This window comes from Symphodus melops, assembly GCF_947650265.1.
Source record: "Symphodus melops genome assembly, chromosome: 15".
Classification (NCBI taxonomy): Eukaryota; Metazoa; Chordata; class Actinopteri; order Labriformes; family Labridae; genus Symphodus; species Symphodus melops.
In genome coordinates this window covers 4,513,332-4,526,265 of record NC_136705.1, presented here as the reverse complement: position 1 = coordinate 4,526,265, position 12,934 = coordinate 4,513,332, and the positions used below count along the sequence as shown (strand labels likewise).

The following is a 12,934-nucleotide window of genomic DNA, read 5'->3' as shown; positions in this document are numbered from 1 at the left end:
TGCTCACATGTCACCAGAGGACACACCGCTTATTGAGCGCTTGGGGACTTTTTGTGCTGCCAAACATTCAGCTGCTTCCACTCGAATAAATAAATAAAAACAATAGAAAAACACATCCACATGTAAACAGAAAGGCGCATACCAATGAAAAGAAAACGTATATACATATATTGCACATTATTCATACTGATTGCAGGCAGGGCAACGCCACCAGAGAATATAATTACAACATACAGAAGCAGTCGCTGACATAACTCAAGACTTGGATGCAGTAGAATCCTTACTTACCAAAAAGGGGCCTTTAGCAATGTGTCCTGCTCTGACCCATCAAAATAAATAAAACTTTAACATCTTGGTCTTTAAGGTGTACGTAAATAACAATGCTAATGTATATGGTTTATTTTAGGGCAAATAAACAGCTATTAGAGCTATACAGACCTGCTCCTAATCATTTCTAAAAATGTCAGTTTGTAAAAATTGATTGGGCGATTAATTACAGTCTCAGTCTGACTTGATTTTGTTGAAGAAAATGCGCACTCTCTGTTTTATTATAATCCTTAAAATAGCTTTTTTTTTTGCTGAGGGTGACAGCAGTGAAGCGACAGGAGAATAATGAAATGTCTAAAGGTCCCACGGGGATTGTAAAAAAAATGCATTAATGAGCTTTCATGACACATTTGCTGAACCACAAAGCATCACAGGAATCTATGAAGGCAAACATTAGCCACCATAGCAGAGCCCGGGACAGGCAACCGAATAAAAATGGAAAGAGCTGTAAGTAGAATAAGCAGTAATAAAAAGATTTAGACCTGTCGAGGAGATTGAAGGCGGGGGGAGTGCTGAAAAGAGAGAGAGAGGGAGAGAGATGTTGGGGAGGAGACATCACCCAGGCGGCGTGTAATAACTGATAACAGCAATAAAGCTGGAATTGAAGAGTCCCTATTGCTGCCTGAGGACTTGAAAGTGGGTTGAGGCGGAGGATTGCAGCAGGCGCTGCGATGCATTTTCTCCACACTAGAGATCCATGGTGGACATGTAACAAAGCACTCAAGGCCTTTTTATGGCTGGGGAGGGTTTATGTTACTGTGAGTGTGTTGTGCCTCATATACTCTCAGTTTTTTGCACATTTCAGGCCTGTAAGTACACAGCATATACATTACATTTTACATTACAGCCGTCCATTTTTTAAAGCATGCCGTAAATTTTACAACTAATTTCCCACCTTTCAGGCAGCCATTGGCTTTCATTCATCTCACATCGCTGTGAAAACACTTCCACACACAGAATACAGTGGATCATTATCCTAATAAAATACATTATTTTTAGACTATGATGTTGTGGCTTCATGGCAGGTAAGAAGGTTTGTTTTAGCACCTGGGTCCAGGTTTATAGTAACTATTGGATGGATTGCTATAACACTGGGTCTTAAACATGAAAGTGTCCCTCATGATGACTTATAATAAACTTGGTACTTTTACTCTGCATGTCACACCGACCCATTCACACACTGATCCCATTCATACACATTCATAAGCCGCCAACGAAGCAGCAGGAGCTATTCAGGGTTAAGTGTCTTGCCCAAGGACACCTTGGACATGTGGCAGCTGGGGATCGAACTCTCGACCTTCCAGTTGAGAGACTCTACCAGCTGAGCCACAGCCGTCCCTGATAACAGTTTTTGTTCACAGCTTCTTTCTTTTTTCTGAAAAGGTCCTGATCAAATCAGCAGAAGTGTAACATTTTCAAACGGCAAACGAGTCCCTACAAGCATAAACTTTTAAAGGCTGTAATATATTTATATTTAATATTTATTATATTTAATATGTTTTTTTAGATAGGACAGTGAATAGAGTTAAAAATGGGGGCAAGATAGTGGAGGTGAATGACATGCAGGAAAAACCTGGATTCAAACCCGGGCTGCCCACTTAAAGGAACAATGATTCCGTACGTGGTGCACGCTCACTAACACCTATGCCATCTGTGCCCAACAATGTCAGTTTGTAATTGAATTAGCACTAAACCCTTTTCTGCATCTCTAAAATAAAAACATCCCAAACAGATCCTTGAGATACTCCTGATGCAATGTGTTGTGCAGCGGAGGATGAGCAATAAATTGAACTAAGCGGGGTACACACTACAAAATACTCGGCGTCCATATCCCCCAGATCTGCTTCTCAGTTCAAATTGCTACCAAGAAAGATGTTATGTAATTAAGATACGATCTCCTGTTGTGTGGGGGGAACTCTGAGCATGCTCAGACTGCATTGTAACGTTTGTGAAATGATAGCCAATAAGGACACGAGCTGACTCGTTTGATGTATTCAGCTCCAGCCTGGGCTGTTACATCTCCACAACTTCTTCCAAAGTTTCTAACAAGTCGTCTATAAAGCATCACCACTTCTCCGGGCCCTTTGTTGATCTTGGATGAGATCTGTTTTCTGGTCATATTGTTCATCTCTGCAAACTACAGGAATAAAACAGTTTCAAATCATGTGTTGAGTATCTCATATTTTCAACATCTGGCTTTAAAGAGCTCACTTTAAAAGCATTCCCAGCACGCTCAACAACCCTCGAGTCTATGTGGTACCCAAGGCCTTTGAAAGACCGATGAACAGAGCTGCACAGATTTCTTTAAAAGGTTATTTGTTGGGCTTTTTATGCCTTTTATTTATGAGAAGAACAGTGTGTAGAGTCAGATTCACTTTAACCTGTGTACGTAGGACGTGCTCTCTAATCTCTAGGCTAGCAGCACCCTGGATCTGCACAGATTTTATTTGTGCTTTACTTTCTTAATTGGATTTTTGAAAACCTAAAAGCATGCCCTGATGGTGCTGTGTTGTTTCCAATTACAGAATCGTCAACAGGGTTTCATTAACAGATACCTTACAGGATTTTTCCAGACATATTTGAGTTTTTTTGTTTGTATTTTAATGTGGGTGTGTTAACATACCTGCGGAAATTCACCACGCTGGCCTTTATAATTGCGAGCATGTTAGCATGCTGGCCTTTGCCAAGCTGCTCTCAGCCTCATAGTCTTGTTCGTCCTTCTCCCCTTACAGAAACAGCTTGCCTCCCTGCTGACAGACCTCGGCTGCATCAGTTCAGCTCTGCTCACGTATGAAAAGCTGGAGCTCTGGGAGGATGTAGTCATCTGCTATGAGAGGCTGGGCCAACATGGAAAGGTATGTACACAACAACACACCCGCAGAAAGACACCTTTCCCAGCGAGCTACGAGAACATCTTTGATTGCAAAGGATTTACTGTGATCTCTAGAACTTGACATAAGTGTTGTGGCACATTAAAACTGAGGCCGCCGCTTCTGCCTTAAAGGGATACTTCATCCATTTGCATTAAGCTTCTCTATCATTAGAAACCTGGTCGTATTTTGAAATGGTCATGTAGCCAACCCTCATTTTGCAACATGTCAGTGTAGGTTCATATGTTTCATAGTTAAATAAATTTTTGCAGTTTAGTTTTGAGTTCAACAGAGCTGATATTTTAAATAAATGATTGAAGGTATTTTATCGACCTTAAACTGAAAAACTAGCTTAAAAACTTGCTACGTGTGAAGAGTGACCTCAGTGTTACAGTAATGATGTAACTAACACACACACACACACACACACACACACACACACACACACACATTTATGTGATGCCTGACATGGCTGAGCCAGCTCCTGTCTGTTTCTGTATACTCTGCCTTTATCATCCATCCATCTCTCTTTCTGCTGGTTACTGCTACATGTGCACATTTCTGCTGATATAGTAAAGCCATTACACACACAATTTATCTTTCAATTTAACTTCTCTAGCCAAATGGAGCAGCAACAGGATAAACAGAATTCAAATAATCTACAGCACAGCTCTGCACCTCTCAAATAGAAATATATAATCGAATGCATGATGATTATACTGTTCATCCATCCTTCCTTCCAGTTTCCTCCACTTATTGGGGGCTTGCTTACGGTGGCAGTAAGTCAAGATGTCTCCTCCCAGAAACAATATAAAGGTTCTCCCAGAGAACCTGAGGTGTCCTTGAGTTGGATTAGAAATGCAATTGATCTATGTCGTTCTTGGTCTACCACATGAGGGCTAACCAATCTGATGGGTCAGTAAAAATAATAAACAGAAGCCACAGAAGAAGAGTTCTGATCTTATGCCCAAACCAACCGTCCTCCTCTATCCTCAAGCAGTGAACATCACAAACAGATTCATTAAGAAGATAGACCTGGCGACGTGTTTAACTGTGCCAAGCACACATTACTCACTCACACATGTATAGTGACTGTACTGCCCACAGTGCCCTTATCCCTTTTCACTCAGCTAAACTGCAAAGTTAAATAGGGCTTATCATAGGATATAGTTAGGAAAATGTGGAAATTTAACAGGTTACACTTACTATTTCAAATCATTATCAAACATGTATTTATCTACATAAAGTGTCAGAAGTTAAAGAACCAAAGCAAGTCTCAATGTTTGGAAAAAAACAGGTATTTAAGGGTTAAATCCTTGGCAGTTGTGTTTGAAGGGCTGTTTGCTGTTACTGAACTCATCAGCCCTGAGACCAATGTGAGAGCTGTGAGGTATGAAGGCTGAAAGGAAGGAAGTTTAAGAAAAGGTTACAAGATGAACTTTGTTATTCATGAAGAAAATGCATTTAAGAAAATGTATTTAGTCCTTGGTCCAAAAGTGTGGACACAAACACAGTACGACAGAAACAGAACAAAACTGAGCTTAGTCACAGGAGTCATTAGCTATGTTCTGCCTCAGCAACATTCTCCTTCTCACCTCAGTGTTCACAAATAGAAAGACAAAACGTGCAAGAGTAGTAACCTCTACTTATATTGAGAAATGTAAGGCATTAGTAGGAAAACAGGACCTTAATATGATTAGATGAGGTGAGACATATGAGACGAAGCAAAAACGAAACTAAATCACATAAAGCGTAGAATAAGTTCTGAAAGGTCTGCATCAGGAACAACAGACTCCATAACAGTGGCACCTTAATGTGGTGTAGCAGTACTTGGTCCCTTGGAACCTGCTCCTGTGCTGTGCTCAGGATGATTGCATTCGATAAGGGTGAAGTGTCTCTATGTGAAATAAACACTTTGTGGCCACTTCTTTGTTTAAACTCATCACTTCTTACAATGCCGACACTTGCACTGGCCATTTAAACCCACAGGGTGAAACTGTAGGTCAAACCTTTTTAAAAGCTCTTACAGTAACACAACCATGTAACAAAGAACAAATGGTATTTTAAGCTGGTTCCAACAGTAAGGACAGTAAGTTCAGTGAACTGCAAAGGCCTTCAAGGCCACGAAATGTCAACCCACAGTATTCACATGGCAGCCGTCTTTCTCCAATGACATGCTCATAGTGAGAGTTGTTATGAAAAGGAAGGAAACAAGGATTAACCACTTTCTAACTAACACGAGTGGTTCATAGTGTTGCATGTTAAGAGGGGAGTAATTGTACTGTATTGTAAATGCTAATGTTAGCTTATTTAAGTTGCTTTATTGCTAACATTAACCTTTGCGACTTTAGCAAAGGGTACCTTATCTAACCTTAACAAACATCTTTTTGAGCTCTTGAGTGTGGTCCCATGTCAGTGGGCCACCCTCAACTGCCAACCAGTAAGTGTTGAAATGATTAAAGGGATACTTCACCCATTTGCATGAAACTTTGTATCATTAGAAACATGGTAGTAGTGTTGAATGGTCGTGAATCCAACCCTCATTTTGTTTTCTTCATGTGATGCAAAAAGCGTCATATTGCATCACATGAAGAAAACTTCCAGGCAAAGAAAAACATATTTTTCTCGTCTCAGGGCAAAATGAGGGCTGGATTCACGACCATTCAACACTACTACCATGTTTCTAATGATACACAGCTTCATGCAAACGGGTGAAGAGTATCCCTTTAAGATTCATCATATTCCTTACAAATGTACGGTTAGGAAAACCTGTACACAGGAATATAACACCAAAATGATGTTTGAGGTTACCACCAGGAATATAACATCAAGAGAAAATGGTGACTGTGGGAATGTTGCCGTTTTTTGGACCTTTGCGTGGAAAGGGAGATCGACCCACAGAACTGCTGCAGTGAGTGCGTCGTGCGATCATGTCAACATGCAGCAGAAATTCTGAGGGATGTTTCCAGAACCATTCAGGCGAAGAAGAGGGCAGGCTGTTCGGAAAGTAGAGAGGGATGTTACTAAGAACAGGACGGGGTGTTTTTATTACAGGGACATTATTTCAGTTAATTGATCACGTTCCCTTTATGATAATTACATTAGATACAGCTCAAACAATTAAAGCTCTTTGCTAATGTGATGTAAATGAGGCTGTCACATGAATATACCACAGAATATATTTATGTTTATATGAGTCGTATATCTATATTAATCCATATTTTGTGTTCGTCACTGGCTACATAACCATCAATTCCACAATGCTTTATTACACGCCTCTCCATTGTGCAGACAGGAGTCATACAGTTCACAATTTATAGTGTTTCTCTTCACATGCACAGTATGAATACATTCAGAGTGAAATGCATGTATAATGTCATCATTAGAATGCACACACACAAGCTCAGGGAATATAATATGCATAAGTATTCATAAAGGCCAGTAAACATGGCGCATACAAACACACTCAAGTGCAGACGTGTAGACAATCCAGTGCATATGGAGACTGATCACTGACCCGAAGGTCTACCTTTGCCCGCCCAGAACCCTCAGCGGGACTCCTGCGGGCTGACAGACCTCCGTTATTCAATTTCAGCCTGCTCTCTCTTTCCAATTTGATTACCCATGTGCTTTTGGCTAATAATTTAAGTCTCCTGCTCCCCTCTTGTCTTAAATCATGTGCTGTGGTAGTCCCAGCCAATTGTACATGTTATGTAGTCACTGAGATTCTAAATAACAAGGCGATCCATTTGTCAGAAGAGGTCTGAGTTCTGTTCTGGGCTGCTTCTCTTTTCTTCACTGTCAGAGTGGCATGGTGAGCTTGTGCATATATAATCTGTGAATATCATGCACAGTGGTACAGTGGAAAATGTGTAGAAAGCTTCTTTTTTTAAAAATATACTGTCAACATATCTCAAAATCTTTTTTTTTTTTTTTTTTTTTTTTTTTTTACTTTCAGAACTTTCAGTTGCTTTTTTAGCTTATTGTCTTATTTCCCATAAAAATGAAGAAATATTGTAATATTTTGGAAATATCCTTCTTAATAGGAACCTTTCTGACAAATCATCTCTCAAACCATTGGACAGATCAAGCACAGTCATTGCAATATTTTGCTACATCTACACATTGACATCTAAACGGCTCTTGCAGCCACGTATCGGATGTGTCCTGAGACACTTAACCCCAAGTTGCTCCTGCTGCTTAGTCTGCAAATGTTTAATGTGTGTGAATGGATTAGTTCATACTGTTGTACACTTGACATAGCAACCTCTGCCATCAGTGTGTATATGGGGGGACGTGTGACCTACAGTGTAAAAGTACTTGGTCATGCTGGTGGCACAGTGGTTAGTGCGCAAGGAGACTTTAGTCCTCCAAGCAGGTGACCCAGGTTCAAATCCAACCTGTGGTCCTTTCCTGCATGTCATTCCCCACTCTCTTCAATAAAAAAACATAAAACACCAAAAATAAATCTTAACAAGAAAAAACACTTTGAGTAGTCAAAAGTCAAGCCATTTATCATTTACATGAAAAGGATAAAGAGCTAACAAAATAGTGTAAAATGTCCTAAAATTCAAGGGGTCCATTGACCCAACATACTAGCATGTATTGTTTAACACTGCATACACGTACAGTTTCCCTTCTTCCCAATTTTTCCAGTCATGGTGTCAAATGTTTCCTCACATTGCTTTTAAAGCTGACCTTATTGGCTGATCCCCATTTTATAACTCGCATGTATTTTTACAATGCTTCATGCCCATGCTGAATGTGGAAAATGTTTCCCAGAATATGTCTGCAGAGGGCACTTGACGGCTTGTTCCTCAAATCACGTAATAATCCTCGATATGTAACCAAGATTTTCACGAGACGACTTCATGTCTCCATGTAAGCCGTGGAAACCTCTCGCATAGACTCTCCTCTCCATGCACTGGAGTTCAGTCCAGCCCTGGCAGCCCTGCAGCATTCTGCCCCCCTGGAAGCTGGCCAATTAGAAGAAAGTGGACACGTGGGGAGGGGGGCCTTAAAGAGACAGCTAGGGCTGAAATGCGAGTTATAACTGCTGCCAGTATAAGATGAATATGGAGTTTTTTTACTCTGTACGTTTCTCAAACTGACACCATGAAATCGAGTATTATATATCTTTGAATAGCAGGATGTCAGTCAGCATCGCCGGCTTTCTTTGCATTGTGTATCCTAAAAGGTCAACAGGTCAGAGCAAGAACGGAAAGATACCCTGCTGGAGTGTTGCCCCTTGAGCTTTCCTCTCATATCCATTACATGTTAAAGTGACTCATATTGGCAGTACAGTATGTACTACATGTCTTGCAAAGCAGTAAAATATCCACTGGAATCTTTTCAAAAGTTGAACTTTTCCTGAGCTTTTATTTAAGAGCACGCTTAAAACACATGCAGAACAGACGTTTTGTGACTTTTATATTTGGGGTGATTCATTATCATACTGCATCTCTGTTTTCCTTGTAGTTTATTTAAAAAAGGACGATATAGCGTTCCTGCATCTGCTTCACAGACCACGTTAAGTACATTCTCAAATAAGTTCTTGTTGGTCCTTATAAATGTTAGAACTAAGGCATTTATGACTTGCATCCGTGAATAATAAAATCACGTCTGCCTCATATTGTCAGCGTTGTAAATTACCACACAATGAACTATAAAGTGTATTCTTAAATGTGTATACATCAGTAAATCATACTTTCTTTTATAGTCATTTCCTGTGAAGTGCTTCTGTTTCACAGCCCTTCCAGCGTATTGCCTTGTCTCACTCACCTGAAAAGACTTACTCGTACTCATCCTCTGAGACCATATCATGAAAGATTTTTTTTCTTTTCTTTTTTTTTTCCCCTGAAGATTCTTTTGGGGCTTTTTATGTCTTTTTTAAAGAGATAAGACAGTGGATAGAGTCAGGAACCAGGGAGAGAGAGAGAGCATGGAACGAGCCTCTGGAACCCGTGCCGCTCGCCCTGAGGACTCGAGCCTCTGTACATGGGACGCCTGCACTAACTGCTAGGCTACCCGCAACCCATGACAGATGTTTTTTGACATCATTTGATGATCAGATTCTTGTGTTTTGATGATTTGATGATCAGATTCTTGTGTTTTTTATTTAGCAAATACTATCATGAGATTGCTTTTCTATCCCCCTGAGAACTCATTTTGGAAGTACTCATTTTTTTATGGTGTAGCTGTTCTCGGTCCACCTGACCATTCCTTAAAAACTGATCCAGTTTCTGCAGAGGGTTTTAGAGTTCCTTGGACTCCAAAGAAGAAACCTGAAAGTCTGGTAATAATTTGGTTCTGAGAGAGCTCATCTTTGCTTGCTGCACTTGTGCTCGGTTCTGAGTCCATGTTTCCACTATGAAAGTGTCTCTTGAGGCACGTCCATATTTACAAAAGTTGAACCCTGACTTTGGTAGAGTTAGCTGAGCAGGACTTTTCACAAGTTCCAAATTGACATTGACCTACATCCTGCCTTTTCTCCTTTCTCTCCTTGACACCATGGGAATTGGTGCAAAAATAAGAACTATTTATGATTGCAGAGGTTCTTAGTATTTTATTACCTGTTAATTGTATCTGTGCAGTTTTCAACAAACATTCATATTCACTTTGTTCTATGTCTTTCACTTGTGACCTGTGGGGATACTCCTGAATTTCCCCCAGGGGATGAATAAAGTATCTAACAGGCTATGTATATCTTTATTTGTAGTGTTTTTATGTAGTCTATTTTTGCCATGGAGATACGATTATGGCATGTGTTCAATTTTTGGAAACTTAACATTTTCTCTTTTTCTTCATGTTATGATGACAATGCCTATTGATTGGTTTTAGTCATGCTGTATGCAGGGTTCCACAATTCTGTGAATGTTTAAAGTTGGAAACTTTCCATAGGAGTTAACTGTCATTTATGAGAATTAACAGGTAAGGTAAGTCAGTCATTTTTACACTGATGAGATTGAGTTCAGATTTAGTCAGCAACAACTCAAAACATTACAGTCCAGTTTTCTCATTTAAAGTAGGTAAAAAAGCTGAACGCTGGTTTCAAACAGGCGGATGTATTAGCCGGGATGATAAACTCATAAACACATGACAGACCTTTAACTTTAACCAACATTAATGCAGCTCTAAAATGAATAGCTTATGCTAATACAAACACTCAAAGGAAATATATCACTATGAAGACTTTCATTCTAATGTCGTGCCCTCATCGGCGTCTCCGCCTTTCAGTGCTTGTTATTATGCATTTCACAATCACAATGCAGATATGAGGATTCGGAAAGGAGGAAAACAATCTGCTCATTATTCCTACCTCCGTCACAACAGCATGGGCCTCAGCTCTTCCTAAGCAAAGCATGTACAGGCATGGTGAGGTGTAAACGAGTGCTAACGTCAACATGTGATTTGACTGTCACTTTACTTGTAACACAACCCCTACTTTCATTTTTATCAGGTGTTTATCTGTCAAACTGTGTGCTCAAATCCCCTCTGTTGTGTTTGTAGTGCTCATTTTCCTCCTATTGCTTTATGACTGTCCCCCTCCTTCACATGTCGCTACCTTCACCCTGACTTACCTTGCTCCTTTGTCTTCCTTTATCTTGCTATAGGCCGAGGAGATTGTTCGCCAGGAGCTGGAGAAGAAGGAGACGCCCAGTCTGTATTGTCTTCTGGGAGACATATTGAGGGACCATCAGTACTACGACCGGGCGTGGGAGCTGTCCAAGCGACGAAGTGCCAGAGCAATGCGCTCCAAAGCCCTGCTGCATCTCCAGAACAAGGAGTTCAAGCAGTGCGTCGACTGCTTCGAGCAGTCCGTTAAAATCAACGCCATGCAGGTAGAAGCACACACAGACATTAGCTGTCCGTTCATCTCCTGCCACTTGTTCTGCTAAATTAAAATTAGCACCACTGTTAGGTTGTAATGTTGGGTCTCGAGCTGGATTGATCCTTTGGAAAAAGATAAAGCACTTTGTTGCACCAGCTGTGCATGAGTTCAAATGAAGCCGAGTTTAATATCTACTTTCTGTGTTTTTTCCTTATGATTTAAGATGTTGCACAAGCTGATGGGCATAAGTAACAACACAAATCTTACACCTAGCCTGTAGTAGGTATTAAGTTTTTTGTAAAACACAGTTGTCATGATGTATTGTTTGAAAGGTGGAAAAACATGAAGGGATGAGGAGCAAAGGGATTTTCCGGTTATTTGGTGTCTGCAGTGCGTTCTATGCAAAATGTCACATTAGCGTTGTCGTTCTCAAAATTGGTCTTGATCTCAAGGCCGATCTGCAGACCACTTTTATTGAAAGTCTTGGTCCTATCTCGGACTTGAAAGCATTTTTACTCTGTCTTCGCTCAGTGTCCAGATCTATAATCAAGACTGGTCGGCTATTTTCCATGTTATAACTGTGAGCTCTGTGACGGAAAATACCCTTTTCTAAAAGGACAAATAATTTCAATTTATTTATTATTTTATCCCACAGTTTCTATGGCAACCTTCCCGATGTTCCGGTCTTCTCCTATCTACAGTATATGTCTTGGTCTTTTCTCGGTCTGGGAGCACTCTGTCCCCACAGTTAGATTACCTGAAGTTGATGTGGACCACTTCACCATTTGAAGTCACTAATGGTCATTCTTGTGTTTGCTGCAGACAAATGCTTTAGCACTAAGTAATCATCTACTGTTAATGCTTTGTCATATTTAACTTTTTCATCACTTAACTTAAGACAGAACTAAACTCAGCTGGTGCAGCAGGTCACATATATATGAATGTCCTATCCAAGATAAAGTATCAGTGTTGAGCCTTTGACTTTTCATGAACCAGCATCATCTTGTTTGAATTAAAACAACTTTTTGTTTTTTTGTTTTTTTTTGTTTTTTTACAACCCTTAATAAAACGTTTTTTTCAATGTCTGACTAAATCTGTGTTAACCTCTATGTTTTGTTTGTGCATTTGTCTTTTCTCACAGCTAGGAGTGTGGTTTTCTCTCGGTTGTGCTTACTTTGCTATCGAGGGCTATGAGGGAGCTGCCAGGGCTTTCCAGAGATGTGTGGGACTAGAGCCAGATGTAAGTGTCCTCCTTAAACACACAAACACAAGCAGAAGAAAATGACATCGACTGCGTCATAAGGTGTTTCAGTACAAGCAGGAGAAAATAACATCCCTGGTAATCTCTTATTCTAAACCCCCTCTTTTCCTTTGTACTCATGTGCAAACACACACACACACACACACACACACACACGTCAGTACCCCTTTGTTCATGATGAGGTCTTTAGTGGTCGCTCTTCACATCACCCCTAAACTCATTGACAGCTTCTTTGCATAAATATGTGGATACATGGAAATTGTCCATTATTGTTCTAATCTAATCATTCTATATAAGGTTCCCCTGTTCTTCCTTCTCCCCTCTTTTCTTCCTGTTCTCATCTCTTTTTGTCTCTGTTTGTCTCCTTTTCAGAACGCAGAAGCGTGGAACAACCTCTCTACAGCCTACATTCGCCTGAGAAAGAAGTGCGTATGAGTGTGTGTTGTGTTTTGGAAACATTGTAGAGCGACATGTGTTAACTTGTTTGCATCAGCAGTGAGAGTGTCAGCTTATCCAGTGCATAGAGTTCAGCCTGATGGAGCTTTTGGATGCAGCAGCAAAGCAAAGGTTACCATTATTTTCCACTGTAAACTTTTTACAGCTCGTCTGCAGGATAAGTGGATCATGGTGTTTGGTGACTGAAGC

General features: G+C 40.3%; 1 protein-coding gene across 1 annotated transcript in view; it reads left to right on the top strand.

Annotated features, from left to right (window-relative positions):
• Window positions 1–12,934, top strand: part of ttc27 (tetratricopeptide repeat domain 27) — a 68,747-nt gene that overhangs the window by 40,354 nt on the left and 15,459 nt on the right. The window contains exons 12-15 of the mRNA XM_079363148.1: window positions 3,060–3,182; window positions 10,811–11,038; window positions 12,170–12,268; window positions 12,662–12,714. Of these exons, the coding sequence (XP_079219274.1) occupies window positions 3,060–3,182; window positions 10,811–11,038; window positions 12,170–12,268; window positions 12,662–12,714 (503 nt within the window). The remainder of the gene's footprint in view (window positions 1–3,059; window positions 3,183–10,810; window positions 11,039–12,169; window positions 12,269–12,661; window positions 12,715–12,934) is intronic.